General features: G+C 34.6%; 2 protein-coding genes across 3 annotated transcripts in view; both read left to right on the top strand.

The window, feature by feature from the left end:
- LOC129217591 (NAD(P)H-hydrate epimerase-like) overlaps positions 1-7576 on the top strand; it is a 36808-nt gene extending 29232 nt beyond the window's left edge. Inside the window, exons 3-4 of one of the 2 annotated variants that reach the window (XM_054851918.1) lie at positions 3234-3492; positions 7083-7576. In XM_054851918.1, the coding sequence (XP_054707893.1) occupies positions 3234-3492; positions 7083-7300 (477 nt within the window). In that variant the 3' untranslated portion in view covers positions 7301-7576. The remainder of the gene's footprint in view (positions 1-3233; positions 3493-7082) is intronic. The other variant, XM_054851919.1, reaches the window with a different exon arrangement.
- Positions 7577-12385: 4809 nt separating this feature from the next.
- The window catches only part of LOC129217590 (macrophage mannose receptor 1-like), a 39093-nt gene continuing 36248 nt past the window's right edge, over positions 12386-15230 (top strand). Inside the window, exon 1 of the mRNA XM_054851917.1 lies at positions 12386-12460. Coding sequence (XP_054707892.1) covers positions 12400-12460 — 61 coding nt within the window. The 5' untranslated portion in view covers positions 12386-12399. The remainder of the gene's footprint in view (positions 12461-15230) is intronic.

Here is a 15230-nt window from a genome sequence, read left to right as displayed (position 1 = left end):
TTCAATTGATGTTTTTGTATTATTCTGACATCAGTTTCTAAAGCGCTAAGGAGTAAATAAATACGCGTAATGCAAGGTTTGCAAAACACCAGTAGAGCATATTTTTGGCGAAAACCTCTTTAACGTTAATCATATTTATCAATAATACAAGTTATGAGTATTTTCAACTAGCACAAAAGATGAAAATATATGCATTCTCAACTATAATATGTGCTCACTTTAAACTGAATTAAATCTGATAGAATATATCTGAAATATTTATGTACAATTACAATCAGCTTTTTACATAAAATGACACACACTTTTTTGTTGATTACGTGAAACTAAAGCGCCAAGACTTATTAAATACCAATAAGCATTAATTTAATATCAAGCCATCAGATTCCAATTAAGCTTTAGTTAAAATCCTTAAAAACAATCTTTTTTGTTCAACTCTGTTTCACTTAAAGAAATCCAAACAATCTTAATTTAACGTGTTCTTTTAACGATACAAACTGTATTGCAAAAATCGAAACAGGAAGGAAAAAGAGATTTATTACAATTCGAAAACTCACCCATGTGACGGAAAAAAGTCCAACAAAATAAACATAATTAGTCGCACATCCTAAATGTACCCAAATATGAGGCCGGTGAATGATAAATTTACACTTCAATCAATAAACATTACTAAAGAAACATTTTTCATATGCTGAAAAGAGTTAAGAACGTTGAATGTGAAAAAATAAGAAAGGACAGACGAGATAAATGTCCGAATAGAGCAACCAATTTTAAACTAATTAAAAATGAAATTCTAGATGGAAACGTTGTTTTAAGATTTGGACAGCAGCCAAAAAAATCTCTTTTGACACAATTATTAGAATTTTATTTGCTCACCCATATGCAAAATGGCAACAGGAAAGAAATAAAAATTTCTGAATAGCGTTATGTTAATTAACGTTTTAATTAATATCTCCGCTAATTAAAGTCGTACAATTATGCGATTGGTCCTATTGTTTTCTTTGGAAAATTTCGAATTGATCGGTAGCTCGTTTGACTCCCGATTCGCAGTGGTTCTCGAGAAGATCGATCTTCAGACAGACAGACAGACGGACGCGAACAGATTTTAATATTATAGTGGATATATATATATATATATATATATATATATATATATATATATATATATATATATATATATATATATATAAAATAAAAGAAGTAACCCCCCCCCCCCCCGAAAGTCGGGTCTAGCTACGCCTCTGCTCATAGTCCTCCTATATCTCCTATTTTTCCTATATTTTCTCACTAACTCTTTTTTTTTTTTTTTTGTCAGATGTTAAATGCTACCCAAAAATGCAAAAACCTTTAATCCATTTTTTTTCCTTCTTTCTCCTTTGCACTTTTCACTCTTACATCTTTAATGTTGGCATATGTTTTACATATGCCAACTTCTGTTTGATTATTTTTATGAAACATACAAAATATAGATGGCTTTACTTGCACTTTTAACTTGTTTTCAATAATTCTTTTTCTTTTAATGAGTTTACTTTGTAATTTTAATAGTATAACATGTTAACTTTAAGTGTACTGCTGTAAAGATTTTTAAAGCTTTTAATTTTGTCACATATAATCTTACATGTAGTTCAAATAACCGATTGTAGCTCAAATGATTGTTTTTGAAAATGCCCTGTACAGATTTTGGTACCAATTCAAACTTTGAGTACTTCAAATGTTTCAAAGCTTGTAGCTTGCTGAAAAAATGTAACTACCTCGATAAAATAAGTGTCATTTTATAGGATTTTGTTTGCTGTTTTCAAATATGTATCCATGGAAAAACATTCCTATATTTAAGATAAATAAATACCTTTGTGCTGAATAGTAAAGTCAGACCAAACAACGTAAGTAGAAGCACAAATTTGTAAATTACAGCAGACACGTGTTTCGGCGTTACAGGGAACGCCTTTTTCAATGCAAAAATAATGAGCTTATGGATGAAAAGACATCCGACAAAAGCTTTTGTCGCTTAATTGCGCTTTATTGATTTAAAATTCGCTTAAACAAACATGATTCATTTTAGCGACAGTGGGTACAAAAATTCATTTGCTCTCTTATCTGTGACTCATGCAAAATAGAATTGTATTGCTACTGGCGCTCTGTTTTTTTATACAATGCTCCAAACATATTAGATGCTACACTTTTTTGAAATTCCTATATATTTTTCTACAAAACTCCTATATTTTTCCTTTTAAACTCCTATATTTTTTCTTTTAAACTCCTATATATTTTTCCCCGCTTGCTATGAGCCCTGATAATTTTTTTTTCTTATTGAAGGCGGATATATTTAATTTCTCTCGTGTCCAACGATAGTAATAAGACGAAAAAAAATAATAATCGAATTCGCAAACCGATCGGTTTTGATCAGCACCGAAAACTTGGGAATTCAAGGGTTTTTTTTTTTCAAAACACTTTACAAAAAAAAATGTTCTCTTAGAAATTAATATTAATTAGTCACCAATGGTCTGTAGGAAGACCCTGAAAAGGAATTAGCTGCGTAAACCTGCGAACTTTGGACCCTGAACCCAAACAAATCGAAAAAACTCCATAACAACATGCATGTGTAAACAAACAAGCGAGAGAGAGGTTTAAGAACATTTTTGAACGCTTTTTGGCGTTTTCGCCCCACTGTGCGTCAGTCCGACATCACTGCAGCTGAACTGTAAATAATAAAGTGTTTGATTGAATAATTTTAATGATAAAGTGTGGATTGCGCGGAACAATCCTAGTTTTTTTTTTTTTTTTTACAAAGCATTGTCTATTGCTGTAATGACAGGTACGTCTTCTTATTTAAGGATTTGTTTTTATAACTTTCCAACTACGCGGATTTTTCTAGTTTTCATTTATTCGAGCTGCTGCCTGTGGTCCCAGTTAGTCCGGGCAAACGATTTTGTACTGTAATTTTTTTTAAGTTACCTGTTATACATTTTTATTAACCGTTCTCTAGAATCATGGATGAAGCTGGTTTTGAAATAAAGGACAGTTTTTGACTTCGGTTTTCGACCTGATTGAGAGAAAATCGCTTTGAAGGGGGAAAATATTATAGATAAGAGAAGAAGTGTCGAATAATAAAAATATTTTTTTTTTAAATCCATGGATTGAGCTAGTTATGCTAACCACCTCATTCGACAATCATACAACAGTACACTTACTGCTATTTCACTACATTATTGAGTTTTGTTATGCTTTCTCTCTTTTAGGGGTACGACCCAACCATATATTATCCAAAACGAACCAATAAGCCCCTGTACCAAAATCTCACCCTTCAGTGCCAAGAAATGGATATTCCTTTCTTATCTTACCTACCCGATGCAAAACTAATCAGCGACTCATACAACTTGGTTATCGATGCTCTCTTTGGCTTTAGTTTCAAACCGCCTGTGCGACCTGAGTTCGAGGATTGTATGAACAAACTGAAAAATTTGACTGTTCCTGTATGTAGTGTGGATGTTCCATCAGGTAAACATATTTGTCGTTCTCGTAAAATTTTAACTTAAGTTTTAATGTTCTATTGTTGTTGCTTTCAATTCCTCTACAAGCGTATTTTACTCATTGAAAATCGGAAATATGCTTCAAAACATAAGTCAAGCACATTTTAACGCGTGTGATATTTTTAATGAAAAGAGAGGGAGTAATTGTAATTTTTAAAGATAATTTAATCGATTTTTTTTAATTCAAAATGTCGGACATTTTAAATGTTTGGAGCAGGGGTTCTCAAAATGTAATGTAATAAAATGTAATTGCAAAGCCGGATCTATGGGGGGGGGGGGGGGGGGAAGCCGGGGTTCTTGCCTCGGGCGGCAACTTCAGGGGGCGGCAAATTCGAGTGGTGCTTCTGGCAGGAAAAAAAAGGCTTTTTCTTAAGTCTATAAAATGCTCTAAGAAATAAATATTGAAAATATGAAACTGGAGGAAAAAAAGAAAGTAATGCAAAAGTAAACTAAGAAAACTTAACAGATATGATAAAAAATGTGTAGGTGGGATTTCATGTTTTCTCGTTTATTTTGCGGACAGTTGCTTATAGAGAACTTTATTTTCGAAAACAGCTGCATATTTTATAAAAGAAGTCTGTAAAACGGGGCGGCGAACAGCAAGCGACTCATAATTAATCACTTTTGGTTGGGGACTGAACTGGAACACGTGTACTAGCCACTTAAATAAATTCGTCTTTAGTAAAATTAAATAAAAATCTACTAAATATTGATTGCTTCCGCGTTGATCAACTCGTTTCTGAAGTAGGCACCGTGCTATCACCCATGGCGGCATATTTTAGGGGCCGGTATATTTTACGATGTCAAGGCATTTCTTTTTACTCTTTTGCTCTGGATACGAGGAAATTACAAAATAAGAGTGAAACCTTAGTCATAAAAATGTAATGCAAGAAGAATAAATAAAATATATTTCTTCTGAAATGAAATGCTCGGTGGAATAAACAAGTACGTTGTAGGGAATTGTATGCAGGTTTTTATGGGTTATAGTTTTGAGATAATTATCATGACATCTTGATTAACCAGCTCTTTAAAGAAACCAAGTTAGCAAATTACTTTGCGACAAAAAGACGCCCCCGCGCCATTCTAGACGTAACCACGCATATAAAGTAAAAATGATTTTTTCGTACGAAATCTCCCCTGGAAAAATTTGAAATTACGGCCTGCCTTCCATGACTTTGATTGTATAAGTTTGAAAAATGTTGATTTGTACTGACTAAATTCAAAATTCACATTATGAGTATAAAGTGAATTTTTAATCAAACTATATCACACTTTATATTTTATTAAAACTACGAAAATGCAACTTGATAGAAAAATTTAAAGTAAGATGGATGTGTGTGTTGGGGGGGGGCGGTATTTTGAAGCTTTGCCCCACCTCGGAAAATTCCTAGATCTGGCACTGTGTAATTGTATTCGTTGTTGTTGTTGTCATGTGCCAACTGGACTGGCAATTTGAGGAGCGCTGCTTCACTTTTCCAATTGTGACGTAATTTGATGTAAAGTTCCGACTTTCACAATATACACATGCCATAAGGACAAGTTTATAGGACAGGCAATTGTTCACAACACATTCACGCAAAGAAATGACAAGAACAAAAGAGAGAAAATACATCCGTACCGAGCCGGGGTTCGAACCCGGAACCTCCCAATCGCAGTTAGACTTCTCTGACTACTAGACAAGGTAGTTGGTATTGCATAAGATATTTCACAAACATGTAACTACTGTAAACAACTAACCTTTATATTTGGGTGGGTGAGAAGGGCAAGGTGGAACATAAAATGCAGCTACCTCCTCATAGTGGGTTCTGGGTTGTTAATGTAATGAAATTGGGCGCTGCAAGGAGATGCTATGAGTCCCGAGAAGTATCCACGCTGTCCATATGTATAATATGATAGATATAGAGTAGGGTGCCGTGAGAAAGTTCTGATTCTTCAAAGGGTTCCGTGAATCGAAAAGGTTTTAGGACCCTTGGTATAGAATTTAAAAAAGTACACATCTCTTCTTTCCTTGCATTTTCCATTTTATCCAAAGAACGTTATTTTTTCTATGGAATTTATTAAAAACCGCTTTTAGAAAAATCCTCATAATGTGAATGTTTGCATTTTTTTTATTGTACCAGTTAATTTACTTTGTTTTCCTATTGAACTTGTTTTCTATATGTATGTATGTGTACATCTGTTTTTCTGTCATTTCTTTATGTATTTTTGATAATATCTAACTTTTGTTTCTTAAATCCATTAAGTTAGTGTTGAATTTCTGTATGGACAGCAAGAGATGAAAAAAGTATTCCTATTGGTTAACTTCTAATCCGAGCAGTTTGGTGTAACCATCGAGAAGGGATAAAATAGGGGAGTGAAGACTTTCATTCATGAAACCAAGACCGCAAGTCCCGTGATTGATTTTAAAGCAAGGCATTTTTAAGAAATCGGGTTTCTTTCGCTTGTTTTACGCAATACGTGAAAATCATTCGTCGTTGTTGCGTCACGTGACTTGATGTCTTTGGGTCAGCTTTTGCTAAGACAATGATTGGATTTGCTCTCTCCAATAAATACCGGTATCATTTGGTTGAGGCGTGTTGATCCCGTTTATTATTAATGGAGAGGTTCCAATATAGCTTTAAACTAGCCATTTGCAGCATCTTTTTTTTTTTTTTTTTTTTGGAAATTTGTGCTTTTTTACGTTTTAGCGTTTTAAACATTCCGTTTTTTTTTTCTGAAAAGTAATTCAAAATGTAGTTCAGTATTTGAAAAACCGCGTACCGGAAGGAGAAGGGAGGCTAACCATTCATATTTTCTGGATTTTGGAATTTTAGCTTTTGAATATTTTTTTCAAATTGATGTTATCAGTGCAGTTTTATGCCGATTATAATACATTTAAGCTTTGCTTCTGTCATCGAAAAAGAAAGGAAGAAAAGAAAACTAAACCACTACTGCTGCCAGAATTCTCTCCTTGGATGGAGGGGGGGGGGGGGGCTCGATCACAACAGATCATAAATGTAAATATAGTACCATACTAGAACTGGTAACATGGCTTAAAATCAAGGATTCCTTTTCATCTTAATCAAAAGTTATCTTTCTCATATTTTCTGAAACTGAACAATTGAAAAGTTTGCCAACTAAATGCAACTCAAGCCCAGACAGAGTATTTGCCAACGTTACAACTTCTATTTGAATTGTTTTTTACTTTAGCCATTAATTTGTATCGTATATATGAGTATCGTTTGAATAAAAAGAATCTGATTAAAGAGTCGGGGGAAAAACAAGACAAAAAGTAAAAAACAATGATAAACTATCAACACTGACGTCCATTTATCAACAAATGTAAAAAAAAAAGGTATCAGTGTAGTAGACGATCTAGTTATTTAGTGACTCAATGGATGGCGCCACTGAAATCAATTTTGCTTCAGATGTAGTTTCAGTCCCGCCATCTGTTGAGTCACTAAAACTTTAGATCACCCGCTATACCAATGCCACGAATTTTTCATACAGCTCGAACGCTTTTGTATTCAGTTTTCTTTCAAAGCAACTTTATGTATTTTTACTTGCTTATTTTTACAGGCTGGGATGTTGAAAAAGGCTCTGAGGATGGACTGCAGCCTGAATTCCTGATCTCTTTAACTGCGCCAAAACTCTGTAGCAAATATTTTAAAGGAAAACATCATTGGCTTGGTGGACGTTTCGTGCCTTTTTCCTTGATATCTAAGTATGAGCTTAACTTACCGGCTTATCCGGGTACAGAATGCTGCGTTCGATTGCCAATCAATCCAACATCATGATGTTTCAGCTCAGTAATGCTACGCTGTCATTGATTTCCCGCATATCATAGTTAATTTTTCGGCAGCAAAATGTGGCTATTGTATGTTATTCAAGTGCATTTTGCCAAACAAGTTGTTCTTTTTTGTTGTGTATTTCAATTGCAGCATTTTTGTACTCATTGAAATTTATGTACTTGAAAATTTATTATGTAATATCTTTTTAAACATTTTGGCTGATAAAATGTTTTATTGAAGTTTCAGTACTCATTGTGTTCAAGCATTCTGTTTGTTAATATTTTGGTTTATTTATTATATTTTGTTTATTGTTCATAATTGGTTCCCCTCCCTGGATATTCGAAAAACTTCTTGCCGCTCATTCTTGGTTTCAATTGAGGAAGGAATTATCTCAGGTTTGGGATGTCAAATAAAGGGGTGGGAGAAGCTTATTTCTTTCGGCAAAGCACCAATGAAGAATATTTCAACTTTATTGCTGAAATCATTGTAAAAGGGCAATCGGCATGTAAGACTACTATAAAATATTTTAAAACTGATGCTTGCATGTACATTTGCGCATAATAGGGATATACTTACATTAAACAAAAAGAGAAATATTGGATAAAATAAGTATTTAAAATAAACAATAAAGATATGATTTATTTAACACTAGCTGTACCCGACGCGCGTTGCTACGCCAAAAAAAAAAAAAAAAAAAAAAAAAAAAAAAACATTATACTGATTTTCATGACAATCAATTGAACGGGGCAGAAGTTGCTACTTGAAGTTGCTACTTCAATGAGCATATTATGCACCTTCTCCGTGGAAAAATACATATATATAGCAATTTTCATAATAATCGGTCCAGGTATCAAGTGAAGCCGTGACTATACTCAAATTTTGTACTCACGCAGTTTGCAAGATCAATCAATCGATAAAAATATCAAATAGAAAAAGTTTTAAATCCTCCCGTTGCATGAAAAGCCATAAAACAATAAAGAAAGAATTTATTTGTTCAAACTCAAGAAAAATGGCAACAGCTAACTTCTTATCAATGAGATCTTTCACGCGAATTAATTTCTGCAGCCGATAATTTTATTCGTATTTATCCAATGGATTGTGACTTAAATTGGAATAAAAAAGGAACTATCGATCGGATTTTTTTCGAACTGGTCTATAAACATTCCCAGTACCAAAAATAACAAACGGTGAAAGTTTCAGCCAAATTTGCCGGGTAGTTTTTGAGTTCATGGATGACATACAGACAAACATTCATTTTTATATAGATAAAAGCTTTACTTAAAAATTAAATTTATGTTTTTAGTATTTAAAACTATTATATACAGTGCTGGTAAAAAAAAAAAAAAAAATTGCATCACCCTCGCATTTTCACAGCAATGGGATTATGCAAGAAGTTTTGGTCGACCGATTAATGATGAATGTATGTGAAATTCTGCAAAACGTATGAAATAAACATTTAACAGCAGGAATCCGATAATTGTTTACGTAGATCGGGGCTGTTTCCGGGCCAAAGCAAACTGCTGACCCCATGCTCATTTTTTCCATTTCTGAACCTGCATGTGAGTTTAGCGAAAAAAAATTATTAACCCCATGTCAATTTAAGTCTAATGGCAGGATAAAGGTTTTTAAATTGTTACTTACCAGTTTTGCTCTATGGCACGGAGCAGAATCATCCTGGAAAATGACGTTTGGAACTGAAGTAAAGTGATCCCGAGTAGTACGAAGCAATTTCTCCTCCAAAATGCCAATATACACCTGAGCGTTTACGGTTCCTTGCACAAAGTGAAGCCCACCAACTCCTTGATCAGAAATACATCCCCAAATCATGTGGGATACGGGATGATTCCTCACCTTTGCGGCGCGGGTGATGCAATTTTTTTAACCACCACTGTACTAATGAAAATTAGTTACGTAAAAGAAACTTTATCAAGACCTTAAAACTGTCATATTTGATACATTTGCATTTGTAGGGTTAAACTTATGAAAATCAAATTGCTCTGTCAATGGTTTGAACTATGCGTCGTTTTCTTTTATTCGTCGCTTCACGTCAGACCGTTGAAAAACGTATTAAACGATGTTAACTGTATTTAAAAACTACAAAATACGTCGCGAAAAATATTAATTCCACGTTTATGTCCATGAGCGCCTGTAAAGCGCTTCAAGGACTTTCACTTTCAACCCCTGACTATTTAATAAAAAATAATTAAATTTAAAATGCAATATTAATTTAGAGCTTTTTTAGTTTTTATATATATTTTTAACTTTTTAATAATAATGGATATTAACTAAGTAAAATTAATTTCATTTTAAGCAAAGCTCAAATTACAAAATATTTAAACTACAAAGTACATCACGACAAACATTAACTTGACTTGATTCTTTTAACGCCAGGTGGCGCATGAGGAACCGACCGGTTTAATGCCGCCTCCTGGCACTGCCCCAGCTTGGCCAACCAAAGGCATTTCTTTCTTGTATGGCCATCTGACGCCAGGTTAGTTTTTTTACGCCCGCGCTTCCTCTTGCCATCAGGGGTCCACCTGAGAGCAGTTCTTGTTGGGTCTATTGCTTGCATTCTGAGAACATGTCCTCAGACAAACATTAACCTCATATTTATTTCTATGAGTTCCGGCAGGCTTTTAGAAAAAAAAATTGAATTTATCAAACAAAGACCAACTAAAAAATACATTATGAAAGTCATTAATCTCATGTTTATGTCCACGAGCGCCGATAGGGAAGTTCAAGGGGGAGCATTCACACCCATTGACTTTTAAAAATAAAACACAATTAATTTAAAAAGGACAAACTACATTCCGAAAAATATTAATCTCACGTTTTTGTTTACATGAGCGCCGGTAGGGGTCAGCAAGAGGGCGTACTTTCACCCCTTGGGTTTTAAAAATAAAATTAATTTTCGAAAGTAATATTGATTTAAAGCTTCTTTAATGTTAATTTTCTTAAAGAATTATTAATTTTAAATTAATAAAGTTAAATTCCTTTTAGGCAAATGACAAATTAATAAAGGTACAAAACTATTGTGGTCAGAGAAATGAAACCTATAAATTCAATATTTTTAACAAAGATGAAACTACATCTCAAGATTCGCTTTTAAGAAAAAAAAAAGAATAGAAAATAAATTAAAATGAAAAAATATGTCTGATTTACATGTTAATACACCCCTCTACATATGATTCTGCCGGCGCGGCGCCCATGTTTTAAATGCACCAAAAATAAAACTTGAAATCTGGGCTTAAATCGTATAGGAGCTCACGTGAGCCCAGCTCCTATACTTGATTTTAAATGCACGTGAATTTTGGCTACCTGGCGGGAATGGGGTTGTTTCCGAAATTTTATATTAATTAATTTTTTTAAAGTTTTTTTCTGGAAGAGCATGCTTAAAAACGTGGGATTCAACCATTTTTCAAATAGTTTGAAAAAGTTTAGTATTTTTTAACAATTATTTCAATTGATTCGCAGATTTCATTTCATTTATTTACACTTCGGCTCATTACATCACAGTGATGAAATGCAATTCACTGATGCCATGATCGCAGAGCTTATTTTTTTTTTTTTTTTTTTTTTCATTAGATTAAGGTAAAAATATTACAGCGGAATAACACTAATGAATTTCACGATTGCTTCAGAACAGCCTTCATTTCAAATCCTCATTATGATTGAGATAATATTGCTGTTTAATGACAAGTTTTTTTTTTTTTTTTAACAATTCGTAAACATTCGTGCTCGAATGGTTTATCGCGCCAAAGTGCATCACTTGTGACGTCATAAAGACTATACCATATTTCCAAAATCGAACATGATAAAAAATTAAATAAAAAATAACTGATAGGAAAATAAAAGTTTCTTCTAGCTTCATGTTTTTTTTTTTTTTTTTTTTTTTGCTTATTCTATTCATTTCAGTGACTAAACGTAGTAATTTTGACTGACAGAAGTAACCCCATCGGACTATTGACGCAAGAAACTAACCAGGAAACCACACAATAATGTATCTATGAAAAAAAAAATTGAATGTGTAGCAATTGAAGGAGCATTGTAAAACATGTTCATTGGTTGAATAAATTATTTGCCTTCGTGTCCTCGTAAAAGTCTCCAAATTTAGTGAATTACAGTGTGCAATGGAAGACATCTTTTCACACGATTTGTAGATGGATGCAGACGGTGAAATTGCGGGATAAATTTCTCGCCAAGTCTACATTTGGTACTTTTCTTAAAATTTCGGCACACTTTAAGATCTCATGACTCGATAACGAGGGCAAATAACTTTCGTCTCAAAAATATGCCTCAATGTGCTCTTTCGATTGCTACTATTTAAACTTTTTTTATTATTACACTATTCTTGTGATGTAAGACAAACGACGTTAGAAGAAGCACAAATTTGCAAATTACAGCAGACACGTGTTTCGGCGTTACAGGGAACGCCCTTTTCAATGCAAAAAATAATGAGCTTATGGATGAAAAGATCCATAAGCTCATTATTTTTTGCATTGTAAAAGGCGTTCCCTGTAACGCCGAAACACGTGTCTGCTGTAATTTGCAAATTTGTGCTTCTTCTAACGTTGTTTGTCTTACATTACTGTTCAGCACAAAGGTATTTATTTATCTTACTATTCTTGTGGTTCCCTTTTAAGATCAGAAGACCATATGGCCAATGAGGTCTGAGGGATCAACTGCACTCCCTACTTTGGAAAAGTACTGAATTTATATGTGAGTTGGGATTGTTTTTCTGGTACAATTGACATTGAGTATATATACTTTGCCCCCCCTCCCCCGCCCTCGCGGGGAAATTCGAAATAACGGACCTGCATGTATGGCTCCCACTTTTTTTTTTTTTTTTTTGGTCACGAATTAAGCTCTGCTTAATCGCTCAAATTGATTACGCTACACAACGGCCAATTTATTGCAGATGTGATATACGTTTGAGTTGAAGTTGTCGAAACAAGTGTTTTTCTTATCTATATTGTAAACATATGGAGTTTTTTGCTACGTTATCTAATTTATCGCAAAATTCACCTGTGATCTTTTAGGATTTTCTTTTAAAACCTTGATCTTGGTTCGGGAAAACCTCTTTTCTCGGAAAGTACTTTTTTGAAATGGAGAGGCGATACATCGTTTTCGTCTTTTTGGCATTTTCTCTTCAAACTGCAGTGTGTAGTGAGTATTATTTTCGCGATCCCTGAAAGGAAACTTTGCGTCAGAATTCAAAATAATAACTCGAAATGTATTGAAATTATACTGTTTTTACCTGAGGCAGAGATCGACCACCTTTATAGATTTAAGAACCATTTCCCCTGGAATTAGGAGCCATTTTCCCTCCAACGTACACCAAACCTGTTTTTATGCGGTCTTTTTTCATGCGATTTTTTTTTTTTTTTTTTTTTTTTTTGCGAATTGTTTTTGTGCGGATATTAAAATTTAAATCAGATTGGGATTTAACTGACGAAATTATTTTTAAAACGACATTGGCACCCCGATGAGAAGTCATTGTGAGACCTCCCAAAATTTTCCTTATTCGGGAAATTTTGTCCGACTACCTACTCAGCAAAAATTATCCATTTGGTTCATTTTGATTTCGTTTAAAGATTACAATTTCGTAAGTTTTTGGGTTATTTTCTATGTGAGACTTTTTTTATGCGGTTCCTATCCACCGCATGAAAAAAAAAATATATATATATATAACCTGTTGCGAAAACAACTTTTTAAAGCTACTGGTGAAAATCCTCTTAAGGGAGCCAAGAGAGCCAAACAAACTGGTAGCTAATGTTTGTTTGCCTCTCTTGGCTCCCTTAAGAGGATTTTCGCCACCAGCTCATGTGATTCCTATTCCGGGCCGATGAGTGCTAAAAAGCACGAAACTGCAGTCCTCGGATGGAATAGCTGAGCTGGTGGTGTATTTTAAGTATTTCTGCCTTAGCCCTGGTTTAGGGAGGTAACTTACTACAAAACTACTGGTGAAGTTTCGAACAATTTTTTTATGCGGTCCCTATCGACCGCATAAAAACAGGTTTGGGTGTATACTTTTTTTTTAACCTGGGACAGAGGTCGGCTACCTTTGTAAAATTAAGAGCTAGTCGCCTTTGGGAAATTAATTCACTTTTGTGAAATTAAGAGCCATTTTCCTCCAGCGTTGTAAATTATTATTTTAAAGTATATATTTATTCATGGTAACTAAACAGCATCACTTCAAGGTTTCAAGGTGATTTCTACTGCAGTCGCAAATTATCCATGCAATTCTATCACTTCTGTCTTTCTCCCAAACCCTCCAGTAAGTTTTTCGATTGCTAAATAATTCCATTTTTTAATGCCACGGAAATAAAAGTTCGTTGTTCGCTGTTTGGTGTGCTATGTTGATAGTTCTCCGGTTGGTTACATGGCTTTAGTTTGATGGAGAAGATGGTTGCGTGAATGTACGAGGAATGTGACTTCCTCTGATAGAAGTACCAGAATGGCTAGCCGGGGCTCTTCAAAGTAAATTTTAATTATAGTTTAAAAATAATTTTAAGAATTTTTTTTTCCTTCTACATATATTTTAGTTTTTATACGTTTTTCCCCCGTTGGGGTTTTCTAGGCTATCTGAATGAATAAAAATAATAAAATGAAATAAAGAGAAAAATGTTATTTCGAAATAAAAATATAGTGAAATAAAAATAGAAAATGAGCATGCTCCCAACTAGAGTGCAGTACCATAACGAGTGGCGAAACAAGGTCTTTAATAGAGGATATGGGCTGCCCTGACTGTTGTGCAAGATTCACATCGTCTGCCCATGCCGAGCTGAAGCATGTTGTTGAGGCATTGCTGCTCGTTCCTCTTGTAACGCCAATAGCAACTCCAGAATTGTTACCGGCGGTTAGTCACCTGCTACCAAGCGTCTCCCTAGAAAAACTCATACATGCTCGATCGGATTCAGATCCGAAGACCTTGCTGACTAATCTACACTTTCAATATTGTCACTCTCCGACTTCTTTTCAACATTAACTTGCCGATTTGATGGGGGTATTGTCGTAAAAAAAGGTACTGAAGACACATAGCACCGCTAAAAAGACGCATATAAGGAGTTAGAACCTCGTTTTAATAGTGGGCTCCAACGATTGGATCTCCTTCGAAGATCTGATCACAACAATCATGATGCCTTCCCAAAAGAGAACTCCACGACCTTGAAACTGATCTCTTTTGATGATGTTGAAGAGGTTATTACATGTTCCCGGTTCTCTGCAGCTATGTATGCGTCCCATCGCTATTCAGACGAAATTTGCTCGCATCCAGAAATTGTGCTTGAGCTCATACAATATCTGTCCAATACGGACTCGGGAAAGATGTGTTATGTGGTGTCGGGAACACCACATAAGACATCTTTTCCGAGGGACAGGTCATTTTGCAAATACACCACCACTACGCTGCCTCCTAGTGAAGGCAAGACGTGATATTGGTTGTCCAGTAGTCTGTTGCATATGTTTTACTATTTTCTTCGCTGTCTGCCGTCTGTTCATTCTTGCCTGTTGGGCAATATACTGGTTGACTTATGCCTTGATTGATTATGAACGACGATTATTGAACCGTCCGACAGCTGTATTCGTAGTTTTAAATGCTCTCTAAAGTCGTGACACGATGCTATGGGCAGGAGCGGACTGGATCCCTCCCACCGGGGCGTCCTCGAACCTGTTGTTACGTATGGCTTTATTCAGGAAGATATTAATCCATGTAAAAGGCAGCCAAAAACAGAAAAAGTAACTACAATAAAAGTTTGTACATATAACAAAAGCAACAATTTAAAATCAAAAATGAAATCTGTTAAGTGGAGGATTTCACAATTGTAGCAGGGATAAAGAAAAAGTCATTTCAGGGAGTCTATGACAGATCGCGCATACCAATAAAGCTTTCCGAGTAATTTTGGTTTCTAATCAGTTGGATCAAGTTTCGAGCAGG

Source organism: Uloborus diversus, chromosome 2 (assembly GCF_026930045.1).
Source record: "Uloborus diversus isolate 005 chromosome 2, Udiv.v.3.1, whole genome shotgun sequence".
Classification (NCBI taxonomy): domain Eukaryota; kingdom Metazoa; phylum Arthropoda; class Arachnida; order Araneae; family Uloboridae; genus Uloborus; species Uloborus diversus.
The sequence above is the reverse complement of the archived record's forward strand: the minus strand, read 5'-3'. Positions and strand labels throughout refer to the sequence as shown.